Consider the following 17,313-nt stretch of genomic DNA (forward strand, 5'->3'; position numbering starts at 1 on the left):
ATTTTCACTTTTGTTAAAAAAAAAAAAAAAAAAAATTGGCTGCTGGCCAGACTCGCCCAGTGAGCAAGTATTCCATTTTCCTCCCGTTTCATTCCGATCAGAGATTATTCATTTGTGAATGGGTGGCTATAAAATCTTGCCTCATGCATATGAAAATCGAACCTGGACATTGTTAATTGCCAGTGAGTTTTGCTTTTACTGAAAGGGCTGTGGCAACATGCTTCGCAGGCGATGGATGGAAGGACCAAATTATTTCTTCCTTCCTAAATTCACTCTATGATCTATACTCTCAAATGACGTTTGTCTGAGAGGCGCTGGCTGAACGGCCTGTTTGATCCCCTTACAGATCATGATTCTGGAAGGAAGTGGTGTGATGAATCTCACTCCCAGCAGCAATCTTCTCCACCAGCAGCCGGCCTGGACAGACACCTACCCCACGTGCAATGGTAAGGGGCCGCGCGGGGCCAGTGTCACTCCCCATGGGGATTCTTCCTCGGCTTTCATTAGGCTTCGCTTCCCAACTTAATGAAAAATACAGGTTTTATGCAGCCGGGGGGGGGGGTGGGTTCCAGGGAGACTGGAGAAAACTCTTCTTCATGCTGGAGGTCCTCACAGGCCCCCCAGGGCCCCAGCCAGAAGCCCATGTGAGATATTCCGTGGTTTTCCCCCAATATTCAAAGGTCCAGGTTGGTAGCCTGGCAGAGAGGGTGATAGAAGAGGCACCCCAAAGGAAGGCCAACTTTAATAGTGTTGGCTGGGATATCAAGATAGGATAGGATGGAAAACTGTGTGTGCGTGTGTGTGCGTGCGTGTGTGTGTGTGTGTGTGTGTGTGTGTGTATGTGTGTCGCATGGAAGCGTGGAAGTTAAGGAGAAGAGACTTGTAGCAGCTTAATCTTTCTATTTCATTTTCCGGTGACCTCCCTTTGTAAAGGGAGGGGAGAGTTGTTAGGAGACCGTGTGCCTGCCTTTGGTGCTTTAATCTAGAACCGATTGATTAGAAGAAGGAGGGCCTGGTGGCGGGGCTTATAGAAGGTTTGGTGATCAAGCCCATGGCTTACTGTAGAAGCTGGACTGAATAAAGTTGCTGCTGAATCAGGGCACCGCACCCCATTGTGAAGGTGTTCAGTTTGCGTAGACTGCTGTGCACCGAACCGCAGTGGGCGTAGGGAGCTCTGGGCCTTCTCCCACCCCATACCTGCCGCTAATCTCCTCCCCAGAGACTCTGCTGCACTTGCTTCCCTTGAGAAAATGGAGATGGGCCATCGGTGAGCAGAGTCTGGGAAGCAGCAGTGGGAGGCTGATGGAAGGGGTGCATTCTTTAAGCAGTGGCCGATCTGTGGGCAGCTCCACCTTCCAGTTTGGAAGCCCAGCCACACGTGGTCGAAAGCGGGGATGGCTGACCTTCTCTTATTGATCACCTGTGCTTCTGAACTCCTGCCTTTTCTGGGCATGACCTTCCCTGTGGCAGGACTCAGGTTCCTTGTGGGGACCTTGAAGCATGATTCCAAACAGGGAAACACACAATCCTTTGGATGCCAGGCCCTAGGACCCTCGATTAAGGCAGCATCCCTCTGGAGTGTAGTCAGCAGGGAGTGGAATTTAAACATCACTTTTTTACTCTCTAACTTCCAGAGGCCCCAGAGAAGGCCCAGCTCCTGGTCATGATTGATGGGGGAGGCCAGTTGAATGCCAGAGAGGAGCTGAACTCATAGGATTTTCAGTGCTTTTCCCAAAGCTTCAGGAATCTGATGAGTCGCCTGGCTGATGGGAAGTCTCCCCTGGTCAACTTTAGACAAAAGTCTCGGGTTCTGCCAAGTTCTAAGAGGCTGCGTGTCAGGAGCCATCCTCTCATCTGCGTCATGTGACATCGAGAGAAGAAAGTCCCGCAGGCCTGGTGTGGGGTTATCGAGAGTTGTTGTCTCTTGTTTACAAACCCGGAACTGCACGTTCATAGCAACACAATTCATTAAAAAATAAAAGAACAGAGACTTGGGGAGCTGCAAAAAATGTAGGCCACCCTTAAACAGCTGTATTGGTGGGACACCAAAAAGTCGGGAGGAAATAGAGACATCCGGTCTAGGCTCTGAGTGTTGGTGTATTAGGGAATATTTCTACGTAATTGAATTTTGGGACTAGATTCGTCCAGTCCCTGCCCCTTCCCCCTCCACTGCTGGCTTCTCCTTTAGGGCCCAAGCTGAGGGTTTAGGCCTGCTTTTTTGTGGCCATGAGGAAGGAGGAGCAAGGCACATAATATGAGTGGCAGGTGGGACCGGCTTGGAAACATTCCCCCTTCAGCCTTTCCTCCTGAGGTGTTGAGGGCTAGGCCACAGGCATTGTGGAGATCAAACCTTTTGGAGCTCTGTAGCTCCTTGCCATTCAAACTGTATCCACTGACCAGCATCATACTCATCCTGGGGAAGCTTGTTAGGAATGCAGAAACTCAGGCCTCACCCCAGGTCTATGGAATCAGAATCTGCATTTGAACCACATTCCCTGGTGATTCAGAATCACATTAGAGTTTGAGAAGTACTGATCTAGCATGACCTTGAAGAAAAAGTTAGGGACCATTTTCTTTTGCTACGTTTTCCTCTATTCCTCTATTAGTCTATCCTTGAGTTTGTGGGAATATCTGTGTGTCATGCTCAGCTGGACTTCCCCTCCTTCAGCTTGGTGGGCTATAATAGGATTTTCCCCTTGTCCTTGCCCCTCACCTTGCCCACTAGAGAGCTCCTTCCCTTGGCCCATGCTTTCAAGGGGATCATAAGTTCTCTCAGTCTGGTTACATGCCGCCAGAGGCTGGTTCTCTCTTCTCCATCCCTCCAGGATTTGGGGCTGATTTCGTCATGTTCTCTTAAGTGAGTATGAGAGTCACGTACATAGATGGTTAGTCCATAGTGAGCTCAGTAATAGTTATTGGCTTGAATGAATTCCTCTTCTTCACCGGTACTTGAATTAACCATCTTGTGAATGCACCTCACAACTCTTCCAGGTACCGACGTTATTTCTTCTTCAGCCCCAAATTTACTAAAGAAAGAGAGAGACAGTACCTATGATGGCAAAGTCTCTGAGGTAGTTTTTATGGGAGATACAAGGATGGGTAAGATAGAGTCCATGACCTTGAGCATACAATTTACAAAGGAGAACAGGACTGTAGTTAGAGTCCCACCAAGAGAGGCAGAACATGACAAACGTCATTAGGAGAAATGTAGAGTGCATCTCCTGGAGTTTCAGAGGACAGCAGCCCTCAGCAGTCAGTCTGCGATGGCTTTATAGGGTGGTCAGGGTCAGCAAGCTGGGTAGAAATTCAACAGGGAGTGATAGGTAGAATACAAACCGGGCTGAAAGAACAACATAGAAAAAAGGCAAAAGGTCACTTGAGGAATAGTTAGTGAAGAGCCTTAATGCCTGGCTTGGCAGTTTGGGGCCTAATTTCAGTGGATAAAGGGAAATTGCTGAAGGTAGCTGAGTAGGGAAGTGACATCCTAGTGGCTGTACTAACCGGTATGGGGTGGGAGGATGTCAGCACCGTGAGCAGATGAATCATCTGGACCATTTTGGGGAGCAGCAAAGGCATCACAGAGAAAAGAACCTGAGTCTCAAGCTTCAGTTTTGGTTGAAAATGGTCTGAGTTTTGGGTATGTATGTGTATATATGCGTGTGTAAGAGAGAGAAATAAATGGGGGAGAGAGAGGGAGAAGGAGACAACTATGTGGATGTGGACAAGAAGCTAATACTCTGTTGAAACTGTAGCAATGCTTTAGCTTTCATGGCAGTTTGTGGGAGGTGGGGAAAGAGCTTATGATCGCAGAGCATTTCAAGTGTTGTGTCCTCATCCAGAGCTCAGGGGTAAGTATATGGAGAACAAAATGAAGATGTACAGAGGCTGAATGATTGGCTCCCACCACCACTGGGGAAAGAACTGCGTTTCCTAGAGCCTCCTCTCCAGAGCCCATCTCAAGCTCCAATCCCCACTGATGCACGCCGAGGGTGGTTGTGATCCCTGTGACGTCTGGCAGCCAGAGGGGCATCCCCACGTCTGGGATCATGCTCGGAAACAAACACAGGTCACTCACAGGGCCGCCTCCTGTTTTGCAGTTTCCAGCGGGTTTTTTGGAGGCCAGTGGCATGAAATCCATCCTCAGTACTGGACCAAGTACCAGGTGTGGGAATGGCTCCAGCACCTCCTGGACACCAACCAGCTGGATGCCAGCTGCATCCCTTTCCAGGAGTTTGACATCAACGGCGAGCATCTCTGCAGCATGAGTCTGCAGGAGTTCACCCGGGCGGCAGGGACAGCGGGACAGCTCCTCTACAGCAACTTGCAGCATCTCAAGTGGAATGGTAACTCTTTCTCTGTCTCTGTCTCTTTAAAGCTTTGCCCTGATTGAAGCTCAAGGCAGGGAAGCGTGGGAGGTGATGTGGCCGTCCTTGACCTTCCACCTTTGACCTTCCATCTTTGGCCTTCCATGACTTGCATGCTGCTGGTGCCTCTGAATGCCTAATGTCCAGATTTCTCACCTTTGTTTCGTTGTTTGCCTTTTTGTAGACATTCCTCTAACTTCCATTTATTGAGTATTTACTTATACAAGGACTCTAAGTGAATTGATTCATTTGGTGACCTTATGAGAAAATAAATATTGCACCCATTTGACAGGGGCAGTTTTCATCTGGGAAAACTGAAGGTCAGAGGCATTAAAGCATGACCTCTGCTCCTGAGATATTTATAATCTGGATGGGCAGGAAAAACATATGAAACGAATTCACGTGTATATATGTGCTTTTATATATGATACATCTGGAGAAAAGTTGCCAGGCATAAATAAGGGAAGAATCACTGCACTTATCCAGACAAAGCTCATAGATTAGATCTAATCAAAAGGGGTTTGATTAAATTTAAGATCAAAGAAGAATTAAGGTGATTTTCCTTGTGTTTCCTTTGCATTTTGTATCAAATCTTAGTATGCGAAAGCACCTTAGAGGAAATCTAATGACTTTAGCTAGTTTAATCTCTGAAATAGACAGTTGAGGAAACCAAGATGAAGAAAGGTGAAGTACCTTGCAGCTATTAGTGGAAAAACTGGTCTTTCAACTTCTAAAGTGTTATTTCCTCCATACTGGATGCCTTCTCTATGCAAGGCCAAATAATTCCATCTGATGTTGGTGCCCTAGCTACTGATTTTCTGGGCCAAGGGCCCCAGGCTTGAGATTATAGATGCAGAGAGGGAAGCCCCCTCCCAGAAGCAAAGAAGGGTGACCGTGCTGTGGGACTGGCAGAAACTCTTTCACGAAGCCAGCTTCGTCCTTGGTCAAGCAACACATTTTGGCTACACGTGGGCCCGCTCTGAGTTTCCCAATCTGTCCTTCACAGGCCAGTGCAGCAGTGACCTGTTCCAGTCCACACACAATGTTATCGTCAAGACCGAACAAGCTGGTGAGTCGTGGCAGATGAAGGGAGCCAACTTGGTAGGCAAAGGCCTGCGGAGGACAACTGAGAGGGAGTGTGAGGGAGAGTGTGAGAGCGGGACGGAGCCAGTACTTTGGCAGGAAACCCAGGGATGTCTCTTCCCTGGCTGTCTCCAATGGGCCCAGCAGCCATGAGCCTCATCCCTCGTCCTTGGGACCAGTGACTGCCGACTATTTCTGATTTCTAAGATTGATGGTGAGCCTAATTCTGCCCACACTTCTCTGCTTCCCATGGTTGGTCAAGGGAACATCCAGGCTCTGATCCAGGAGCCCAGAAAATGCAGAGTCTAAGTGGGCTTTCTTGTCACCACAAAGAGTCAGGGGATTGGACGTGGCCAAGTTAGGAGAAGCCAGGGGAGAGAAGAGGAAGGGTCAGTGTCTCCTCTCCCTCTCCTCCCTTGGAGGGAGTGTGTTTCTCAAGGAGGAGGAAGGTTCGGACTTGGTGTTGTAGTTACTATAGTTTCTGGGGACCTTGGAGTTTCTGTAGGGATGTCCAAAGGCAGCTGTGGAACTGACTCCTGCCTTAGGTATGCTTTTAGACAAAAGCCACTATTCTGAGCTCTGAGTAGGGTCTGCAGGCCCAGAGTAGCTACATTCATTTTTGTTCTCCTTCATCTGCCTAATCATCCCTCCTTCCTCTGCCCCAAAATCTCTCTCCTGGGGACTTTCTGTCTCCCCTGGGAACTTGCAGGGCGCAGTAACTGCCTCGAGAAGTTGTGCCCTAGAGCCTTGTACCAATCAGAGGTCTTTGTATAGTGACCTTTGGCCTATGACCTCTTAGTCTAGGGAGAGCTCTGCAAGTCCCCCCAGGTCCATAGGAGCTGCCACTGCTCCAAGGTCACTCCCCATGTCCACATCAGTGAGAATGTGGGCCACATGGACCAACCACGGAGTTTGCCTCAGGCCTCCCTGCAGGTTGCGTGCCGGTCACCAAGGACTATATTAGACCTGGGGTGATTTGTGAGTCACTAGGGGCAGAAATTGGCCCCACGCAGTTATTTACTCTTTTATAAGGGGGCTGGTCTACCATTATTAAAGAAAAAACAGTAGCTGCTAAACATGTGAATTAGGTATTCCTAGCCCTGCCCTTCCCCCCAGAGACCAGGGTTGAGTTACCCAGATGGTCTATGCTTTATGGACGTGACTGCCCTAGAGGCAGGCACAGGACTTGACCTAGAGGATGGTGCCCCCTGACCCCGAATCCCCACTGTTGACTGGACAGATAGCCCCAGTGGAGGAGCCAGGCTGGTACTGGAGAGGTCCCAAGTACTTGACAGTTCCTCCTTGACCATCCAGATCTTCTCATGTTGCCAGTTCAGAAAAGCTGAGCCGAAGGGTGGGGAGGAAGCTCCACCCTGGGAGGAGGGGAAAGGAGGCTCATACAGGGGCCAACACCCCCAAACCTTTTTGGTTCAGTTTGTTTTCAGAGACAACAACAGGTACACAAGGTGACCCAACGAGGACAGAGGGTGTAACCCCTAAGTGATCAGGCTTGGGGTGCCCAAACACGTAGCTATTAGTTCAAATACCAGCTAAATCCCTATGTCGTAAACAGGAGGACTTAGCCAGTGAGTCAGGTTTTTATACCATTTATGCTACAAAAACAAAATGAAACTCGGCCAGTGGCTTACCACCCCGGCCCTGAAATTCAGATGCTGGGCAGGAGGGAGCCGAGGGCAGCCTCTGTCTGTGACGAGGGGAGAGCAGGAAGCTCCTGGTGGGGATGAGGTGACAGCTCCTGCCAGATCTCACAGCTCTTGGCCAGCCAGGAAAGAAGAAGCTTCTGTTGGAGATCAGCCCAGAGGTGAGGGGTGTGTAGGAGTTGGGCTTCGTTTAGGGTAGGTGGAGGGGAGTTTCCTTGGAGTCTGAAATCTGAAGAGTCAGGAGACGTGCTTACCCAGCACACTGAAGAGAGAGAGAGAGAGAACTTTTCCTAGATGAAGCAATGAGGCCCTACTCTTAAAACCTGTTTATTTGATTTGGTAACACTCTCATCTCCTTCTCCTTAGTTCTGTTTTGAAAATTTTATGTCACCCCTTAAGCATATTGGAGAAATCTTGGAGGGAGGGGGCTGTCACCCAACTTGAGAAGAGTTTCTCTCTGGATTTTAGCAATAAAGACTCTGTGATAAGACTGAGCAGACTTTTTCTTAAAGAAACATCATTAATTCTCCCAGGAAGACGTTACTAGGAAAAGATGCTCATTAATCATGAAATTATTTTGTCCCTACCATTTTTTTTACTAGTCTAAAAATATTCTGGTGACAATATAGTAGAATGTAAGACAATGCCAGGCTCCTGGACCCCCCCCCCCCCCACCAAGTGCAGACTGGGAATATCCTCAGGAAAGCATTGGTCTAGGACAGGATCCCACTGTTGCAACTTCTCTCACTTCCCTCAAAACGCAACAGGTGTAGAACACCTGGATGGGGCCGTAACAAAGTCCACCTCCCCTAGGGCCCTGGAAGAAAACTGGGGTAACATTATGATAAGGTAACATGTGGCTGAAGCAGAATCTTATCTCTTCTCTCTGAGAACCAGCCCCTTGTCCCACACCTCTCTGATGAACAGTGAGTAAGAAAAGGCAAACTCCTCACCTGGGGAAGGTGATTGCTGACATTCCCATTTTCTGTCCTTTGTAGACCCTTCCATCATGAACACCTGGAAAGAAGAAAACTATTTATATGACACCAACTATGGTAGCACAGTAGGTAACTAACTCCCCAACGCTTAAGACCCTTTTACATTCTTATTCTGGTTTTCTAACAGCCCAAAATTTATGTTGTAAGGAGGGGACTCTTAATGTCCTTTATGTTTTCATTGCCACAGAGTTGTTGGACAGCAAAACTTTCTGCCGGGCCCAGATCTCCATGACAACCAGCGGTCACCTTCCCATTGGTAAGTTGTCCTGACATCCGAGGCTGAGTGTACCTCCTGCAAGTGCTTACTGTGAATTAATGAGAATTACCAATGCCCTACATTTCCAACTTTGCTGGAGTCTTTCCCATTAAAAGGCTAGGAAAAATTTATAGAGAATCTGCTTTCGGGCCCATATTTGTACATTGAAAATGACCAGCAAGGATGCCTCTAGGAAATGTGTTTTGCTCCTGTGAAACCAAGTCACTCTCTGTGACAACAGAAACTCTCTCTTCAGTAAAAACTTGCTTTTGTGAAATTATCCAATAAAATTATTCATATGTGGGTATCCTTATGGGGGAGAAGGCTCTATTTAATTTTCAACAAGCTGTCTTTGGCTTTAGAGACTGAATGTCTAACAGTGGAATTCAGAGGTCAGTGAACCTGGGATGATGGTCTCTGGGTGGAGGGGCAGTAGCTGAAAACTTCTGGAACCCTGGGAATCACAGGTCAGTTTTAAAGTCTGACCTTGTCGGCTCATCAGGACTCTCTAATTAGTCAGACCACCTGCACATTATGAATTATGTTCATATGAGTTGTGTTTGGTTAGGACTGGATGCATCTGGGGTCTACCCATGACTCTCAATCAAGGTTACACTGAGCGGGAGGGTTGGTCTGTTGAGAGTCTGGGAGAGGAGTCTTCAGATTGTATTTCAGATTATTTCTCCTTGTCCACTTACAAATAGGTCCACTGGTAGGAATGAGTGCATGGGGGAGGTGAAGAGAGGGTTTCATGTTGTCCCTTGATCTTGGTGCAAATTTGTGAATCTGTTTGGCTCTGTGAAATGGAGCTTAGACCCGTCACAAGTGAATCTGTCTTTTCCCGGAATTGAATTTGGGGCAACTTCAGAACTGGGATTTAAAAGAGTGTCTGTGAAAGGAAGAATCAAACAACAACCCTTCCTCCTTCCTTTTTTTTTTTCATTTTGTTGAGTGTGCTTTTGAGAACTGAAAAAATGCAAGCTTTTGGTTTGAGGTTTTGTTCGGGTCAAGCCCTTTGAATGAGACAGGGCTGGGAGCCAGGGTAAATGCTTCTGGAATTGAGGTTAAGAATGGAGGCCAATTCATTTCTCGACCTCCCCCTCCACACAGAGGCCCATCGCCTTATGTGTCACTCTAAGTATTTGCTGAAATTAGGGAACTAGATCAAACACTGGAAAGGTTCTGCAGTGGATTTGCCATGCTGGGGGAACTGAGCCAGTCAGGGTAAAATTTCTGTGGCAATCGTTGCCACCCAGTCAAGACCAAGGTTTTCAGAGCTGAAGAAACCACCACGGTCGCCCTCTGGCTTCCTGACACACCTCCTGAGGTGTCACCTCCCACGTCCTGGGTCTTTGGCTTAGGGCAGAAGATTCCAAGGAAGAATAAAGTTGAACCAACCACTTCCTGAGCCTCAGGGATGGTTAGGTCTCTAGGCACCTGGGAGAGGAAAAGCCGTAATCAACAACTCTGCTGCCCTCCCAGCCAGGCCACACTGCTGTCTCCTGCATCCTGACTTAACCTGCTGGAATCTCCCAATCAACAGGGACCAATGTCGGCTTTCATATTTGTAGTAACAGGGAACTAACTCACTGTCTCCTGAGTTCAACTATTCTCCTTTTGAATAGTCCTTCTTCAAATGGGCTTTACAGATCTGCTCTCCTGCACCTCCCTTGATTCTTGATCACCTTACTCCACATTCCTATCCCGAAATGGTAACACAGGCTGGAGAATGAGATGAGCCCTCCAGGACCCCGATCCGAATGATCACTTAAAGAATCATTTCAGTGTCTGGGTTGGTGAATTCCTTGGGGTAACAGCCTTCCAGGTAGGGTAGTTAATTACAGCCTTGTAAGGATCAATTCCTTTCAGAAAAGTTTAGTCTCTACTGGACGGGACCAGAACCGCCCCCCCCGCCCCCCCCCCCGCCCCCCCGCCAAAGACCCTTGTCATTTGTCTGAGTCTTTGGATTTCCAGCTCCCATGAAATGGAGCGCAGTTAAGTATCTTTATGTGTTTTAGTGCAAGTCACAAGCCGCGCCGAGGCGAGGCCACATGTCAACTGACGCCCTCGCTGATAAACACAGGCGGGGAAGCGGGCTCTGTTTTGATGTCTCTGTCATCGGCTCGTTTCATAAAATGGCCGCCGCCAGTGCTCCGGATCTGCCCGATAGTCCTCGAGCCAATGACGCTAATTCGGGATTGATGTGTTTATTTACCGACTCGCTGAGCCTAGAGCGAGGGTGGCATGGTCTATTATAACACTGAAATTTGTATATCCCGTAAAGAAATGGCTCACAGCTGAATAATATGCAAATGCTTCTAATCTTTGCTTCTTGTGAAGCAGCTTAGATGAAGTCATGCTCTGGAGCTCATCATAAACTCGTGCCTTGGTGGTGCCCCGTCTGGACTGGACCTTGGCCTGAGGTGCCTGGGAGTGGAGCAGGAGAAGGCCAATCTGGACAGTTTCCCCAGAGCAAGCCATTATTTTATAAGGATGAATCACTTAACCACGCGGCTAACTTCAAAGGTTTTGACTTTTATTTGGGGGCCGGGGGAAGATACAGGGGGCAAGGCCATCATATTAAGGTGAGGTTTCAGATCAAAGGATTTTAGTGCTGAGGCAGGTGGGTGATTCCACAGCTTGTCGCGCATGCCCTGGGGGCTGGAAGAAGAGGCTGGAAGAAATTCAAGTTTCTTTTGCCCTTGGCTGCATATTCTTGCCTACGATGATGCACACATCTTTATTGGGGGGATTTTTTTCGCGGGAGGTCTTTCTTAAGCTGGATGGAAATCTAGCTTGGGTTAAATGGCTGACATCTCAAAGAGAACATTTCCTCGTGGTGTAGCTGGTCTGGGGGTTCTTAATCTGGAGTCCATGGACTCCTAAGTGACCCCCACACTCCTGAAATTGTTGCAGAATTTCACGAGTGTACACATATGTGCCTTTTTCTGGGGAGAGGGGCCAAGGTTTCCATTTTATTCATAAAGGTACCTTAACTCCCCGAAGTAACTGATTCTTGCATTACATGAGTTTGTAACCCATAAACAATGATTGAGGCCAAAAAGCTGAGAGACACCTACACTTGGGTTTTTGTGAGTTCAATGCTGGCTCTGAAATAATGGCCCTGCATCCCTCCTGGGTGCCATTTGAAAATGAGCTTTGCTTGTGGCCTGCTGGGTAAATGCCACTCTTTGTCTGCAGAACAACGTGGCCCTGTCAGAATGACGTATCACTTGGAAACCGCTGTGGGTGCCAACCTGTCGCAATATTGTCACATCCTGATGGGATGTCGCAACCTCACCCTGAAACCTACAGGGAGGGAGAGTGGAGTCTCCTTGCATTTCCTGCGAATTTGTTCTTTCAGGTTTCAGAGAAATCCAAGTCGGGTGCGAACCCTCCTGCTGACAGTGTTGAGGGGGAGGGGCAGCGGGGTGGGGGAGGATGGTGGCACATTTAACCAGAAAAAGAGGTTTCTCTTGTAACCAGATCTTATTAAAACTCTCTCATCTATCCCACCACGACTTTCAATCTGCTGGGAGCTCTGAGTTGTGACAATCTGGGGGATCAGATAGGTGGATGCACCCATGCACGCGGGGAAATAGAGAATCATCAAATTGGAAAGACTTTTCCCCACTAACCAGTGGGTTGCAGAACTGAACCTGATTCTTGGCAGGGAAGACGTTTATGAAATCTCTTATGTGGAACCCTCTTTGGAAATGGCATAGAATAGTGGTTATGAGTGAAACCTCTGGATCCTGCTATCGCCTTCTTCATAGGGCGATTGTGTGAATCAAAACAGGTGATTCATGGAAAGTGCTGACCACAGTGCCTGGTACATAGTAAGTGGTCAAGAAACAGGAGCTAGTCTTCTTAACCATTTTCCTTAGGAGGTAATGGTATTCAAACTTTATTGAATAATGGATCACTACTGACAATCTTGAAAGCTGTGGACCCTCTTCCTTTGCCTGTGGTTTCAGTCAGTCTGAAATGCCCTTGAAGTCCACACATGGGTCAGCAAACCTTAAGTTAGGGAGCCCTGATGTAATGTACACAGAAGGGATGCGATATACCGGTCCAATTTCTTATCAGGATTGGCTACCATTTAGGGGCTGCCCTGGATTCAAGTTGGCAGAGTTTTGATTGTGAGAATTTTTTTTGGTAAGATCTGCGTTAGTCGTCCTGACATTTGAAGTGCCCACTGACACACCCACACACCCACACCCCCCCACACATACATACACACACTGCTAGATCATTTAGTTTTCTCTTTAACAAGTTTTATTTCACAGATTTGCCTCTGTCAACTCCTCTTTGTTGATAATCTCAAGGGTTACCATAATGAGTCATTTGTTAAACTAATCTGTGTTTCCATAATCCACTGTGGCCCTCTGTACTGAGCTCAGGCCAGTCAATGGCCCCTTTGTCAGGCTGATTAAAAGGTAACTTTGCATGCCAAAAAAGGCACTCCTCTGGCTTACAAGTCATCTTTCTTTGTTATAAATGTTTACATTTTTGTTTTATATATATATATATAAAAGCCTAAAACTTTTCAATGACCTAAATCCTTCAGTGGGGACTTCTCTGGTGGTGCAGTGGTTAAGAATCTGCCTGCCAATGCAGGGGACACGGGTTCGATCCCTGGTCCGGGAAGATCCCACGTGCCGTGGAGCAACTAAGCCCGGCACCACAACTACTGAGCCTGCGCTCTAGAGGCCGTGAGCCACAGCTACTAAGCCCACGTGCCACAGCTGCTGAAGCCCACATATCTGGAGTCCGTGCTCTGCAACAAGAAGCCACTGTAATGAGAAGCCCATGCACCGCAACGAAGAGTAGCCCCCGCTCGCCTCAACTAGAAAAAGCCAGCGGGCAGCAAAGAAGACCAACGCAGCCAAAAATAAATAAATAAAAAAATAAATAAATCCTTCAATGGTTTCCCACCTCTCACAGAATAAGAGCTAAAATCCTCAAAAAGTCCTACAAGGCCTTAGTGATCTGAACCTCACCTGCTCCCCTCTGCCCCTTGTTCACAGCCACACTGACTTCCTTCTATTCTATGCACACTGACCTCAGGGCCTTTGCTATTCTCAGGCATGGAAAGCTCTTCCACAACCTCTCTGTATGACTGTCCCCTCACACCTTTCTGGTCCCCATATCAGAGACGTCTTCTGTGACCACCTTATATTTAATGGCAAAATTATTCCTATCTCCACACTTCTACCCCTATTTCTTACCCTGAAATTTTTTCTCCAGAGCACTTATCACCTCTGTTTTGTTTTGGACACGACCACCTGCCTGAACAGTGCTAGGCATGTAGTAGGTGCTCAATAAATACTGGTGAAATGAGTGGATGAATGAATGAAGATGATAATTGTAGGAAATAGGGAAATGAAGCAGTTCTCATTTTTCTCTTTAGCAGAGTCGCCTGATATGAAAAAGCAGCAAGACCAACCAACAAAGTCCCACACCAAAAAGCACAGTAAGTTGGCTGGCTTTCAGATGCCTCCTGGCCCTTCCCCTTGAGTGGAGAATAACTGGAGGCCACCAGTGTTTAGACAAATATTGCCTCTGCCTTCTACCTGCATTTCTTCACCTCAGACTGGGTAGGGTGTGAAAAGAGAGGCATCACTTGCGGTCTAAGTAACCCCCTCTGCAGTTGTTTCTCAAAGTGGAGCCCCAGTGGTTATTGCCTCCTCATTCTGTTCTCTTTGTGCTAAAACTGAGACATCAGTGAACAAGAACTTCTTGCAGGCATGGGGTGAGCAATTTCCCTTTCTCCAGAAAAAAGGGTGGGAAAAGGAGAGAGATGGGAAGAAACAGCTGAGGGTGTATTCTTTTTTTCTTTTGCTGAATGTTGGCTTCTTACTTTTGTGGAGTTACTGTTCCAAGAAATACTGTTTATTCTTAAGATTCAACAGTGCTTTTGGGGCGTTGTATTTCCCCCGATAATAAAACCTTATGAAAGTGTATGAAATATCAGAGACGTGGAGGTGGTCGGGGGGAGGACACGGAAAGAAATCAAGGTGGTGTCATCTGGAAATTGTAAGGAGTTGGACTGCTATCTGCTATCTGCTACTCCAGGTCCTCCCACAGAACAGAATGAACACAGCCCTTCAAATTGGGTGTGGGAGGGAGTTGTGTGTCACAAATCCAGTGAGGGTAGAATTGAATTTGGTTGCTAATTTCATTACAGTTGCTGTTTCATTTTCAAATTGCCCCCTCCACCCCTGTGAGACCCCGCACCAATATACTCTAGGAGTTAGAATTCTAAGACCTACCGATGCCCATTCGGCTGACACACAATTGCTGGGTGGCGGCCGTCTAATTGATTGAGGTTCTAAACAAAAGAGGTTCTGAATAAAAGTGGTTGAGCGTTGCTCTCCTGGGAAGTAACAAGTTGAAATGAATGCCCAGCAATCTGTTAACCATATTTAGAAGATATACCTCCTAGCCTAGGAGATCTAAAACCTATTTTTTAAACTTATTTCTTTTTATTGAAGTACAGTTGATTTACAGTGTTGTGTTCATTTCTACTGTACAGCAAAGTGATTCAGTTATACATATATATACGTTCTTTTTTAAAAATATTTTTTATTATTGTTTATCACAGGATATTGAATATAGTTCCCTGTGCTATACAGTAGAACCTTGTTGTTTATCCATTCCATATACTAGCTTACATCTGCTAACCCCGACCTCCCACTCCGCCCCCTCTCCCAACCCGTGCCCCCTTGGCAAACACAAATCTGTTCTCTGTGTAAGACCTATTCTTTTGTCTTGGCTTTGCCACTCGTTAGCTGTGTGACCTTGGTCAAGTCAGTTGAATTCTCCATGCTTCAGCTTTCTGATTTGTAAAATTAAAAAACTGTGCTAGTTCATTCTTAAATACCCAGTGGGGAGTCTGTGACTTGGCGTCACAGGTGGGTAGCATGGAATCGAGTATCTCTGACTTGTTGTGAGATATTTCTACTCTAGGCTTCCTCTAGCCCTTCTTTGCAGTGACTTCAGCCATGAATAAACTCCTTTTTCTCCTTCACCTCAGATCCGCGAGGGACTCACTTATGGGAATTCATCCGCGACATCCTCCTGAACCCAGACAAGAATCCAGGGTTAATCAAGTGGGAAGACCGGTCTGAAGGCATCTTCAGGTTCTTGAAATCAGAGGCTGTGGCCCAGCTATGGGGGAAAAAGAAAAACAACAGCAGCATGACCTACGAAAAACTCAGCCGAGCCATGAGGTGAGGGGGTTTCACGTCTCCAAGCGTGATAAGGCCGTGTGACCAGTCATTCCCCCGGCTGTCTTAATCAGACCAGCCACCTTATGCAATGCCTTTTGTTACAGATATTACTACAAAAGAGAAATTCTGGAACGTGTGGATGGACGAAGACTGGTATATAAATTTGGGAAGAATGCACGCGGATGGAGGGAAAATGAAAACTGAAGCTGCTGAAACATTGAACACAAACCTAAACACATCCCACATGATAACCAACCAAGAAGTCCCTGGACATAAATATTTCAAAGACTACTTTTCTCTGATATTTATGTACCATGACGGGGAAAAAAATACATCTACTTCTAACAGGAAGAAGGAACATGACAGTTGATAGAATTATTTTGTTACTTTGAAGTATGTCCTATATGGGGAACAAACGTACACAGTTTTCTGTGAAATATGACACTGTATGTGGCTGTGATTTGTTTTTGCCTCTATTGTGAAGTTCTTCTCCACTGCAAGAACAGAGTCTGTAGCCATGTGCTTCTTGCTAAGGAGAAAGAAAAAAAAAATCAGATGGCATTAAAAGTTTTTATGTGCAAAATGATTTAGGAAAAGATGAGGTGTCCTCCGCACATAGCATCCTCGTGGCCTCTTCAGGAGAGGTGGGCGTGGCCTCTAGGATGAACTCCAGGGTCTCCGATTGGTGGGATGAACCAGAAGGATGCTGAGAAGTCTACCCTGACCTTCGGGAGTCAGTGAGTGGAGAATGAGGACTTCCACAATCCAGAGTGGACTGTAATCGTTGCATAATCACATGCCTTTTATGCTTAAATCAGAAAAGAATAATGGTGGAGGGGGCTTTATACTCATTCAGGAATGATTTACCTGGTGCCAAGTCTATCTTCCCTCCTCCCCCTTGGATGATTGGTGAAAAACTTCAATTGCCACCTCTGCTCACTTTTAGTTACTTAAAGAGAAGGTCCCGCTTTGGTTATTTTTATCCCAGTTGCTTAAAAATAAGTGGGAAAAGGGAGGTAGTTATGAGTTTGCTCTTGTACTCCCATTGTCCTGTGGTTTCCCAATTGGCACAATTGATATTTTTGTCTGAATTATTCTTTGTTGTGTATTATTTGGCTGTCCTGTGTGTTTTGGGATGTTTAGCAGTATCTAGGATCTGTACCCACTGGGTGCCAATAGCACTCTGGTCCTCGAAGTTATGACAACCCAAAATGTCTCTAGACATTACCAAATGTCCCCGGGGCCCGGGGGGAGGGAGAACCACTGATTTAGCTAGTCAAGATGAAGATGGTGATTTATTCTCAGAAAAACAACAACAAAAAATCCCTAGAGTGAAGCAAAAGCAAGACTTTAAAGTCAACCTATTTTTCATTTTTAAAATGTTTGGACAATGGGTTGAAAGAGCTAGAGCGATTTCTTTTCAGAACCTGAGATGAGAGCTAGACTCAGATAAATTAAACAAGGGCTAACAATAGAACACACTGCACTAGAATTACAAAACAGAGTAAATATTATATTACAGAAGGAAACACTGAGAGGAGAGAAAAAGAGTGTGTGTGTGAGAGAGAGGAAGTTAGTTCCAGGGGAGAATCTTTGCAGATGTTAGTTCTTATAATCTTTCCTCTTTTGGATAATCTCTTTCCTATCTCATCTTAACTCATTCCAAAGTGAATGATGTCTTGCCTAGATTTGCATCTAGAAGAATGTTAAAAAAAA

At 46.6% G+C, this 17,313-nt stretch overlaps 1 protein-coding gene across 1 annotated transcript in view; it reads left to right on the top strand.

Annotated features, from left to right (window-relative positions):
* The window catches only part of EHF (ETS homologous factor), a gene marked incomplete at its 3' end in the record, with an annotated part of 37,247 nt that extends 21,446 nt beyond the window's left edge, over positions 1-15,801 (top strand). The window contains exons 2-9 of the mRNA XM_082659246.1: positions 347-446; positions 4,098-4,343; positions 5,371-5,433; positions 8,107-8,175; positions 8,294-8,362; positions 13,776-13,838; positions 15,402-15,597; positions 15,702-15,801. Coding sequence (XP_082515372.1) covers positions 350-446; positions 4,098-4,343; positions 5,371-5,433; positions 8,107-8,175; positions 8,294-8,362; positions 13,776-13,838; positions 15,402-15,597; positions 15,702-15,801 — 903 coding nt within the window. The 5' untranslated portion in view covers positions 347-349. The remainder of the gene's footprint in view (positions 1-346; positions 447-4,097; positions 4,344-5,370; positions 5,434-8,106; positions 8,176-8,293; positions 8,363-13,775; positions 13,839-15,401; positions 15,598-15,701) is intronic.
* Between the last annotated feature and the right edge of the window lie 1,512 nt (positions 15,802-17,313).

The sequence above is a fragment of the Grampus griseus genome (assembly GCF_964374135.1).
Source record: "Grampus griseus genome assembly, chromosome: 8".
NCBI lineage: Eukaryota > Metazoa > Chordata > Mammalia > Artiodactyla > Delphinidae > Grampus > Grampus griseus.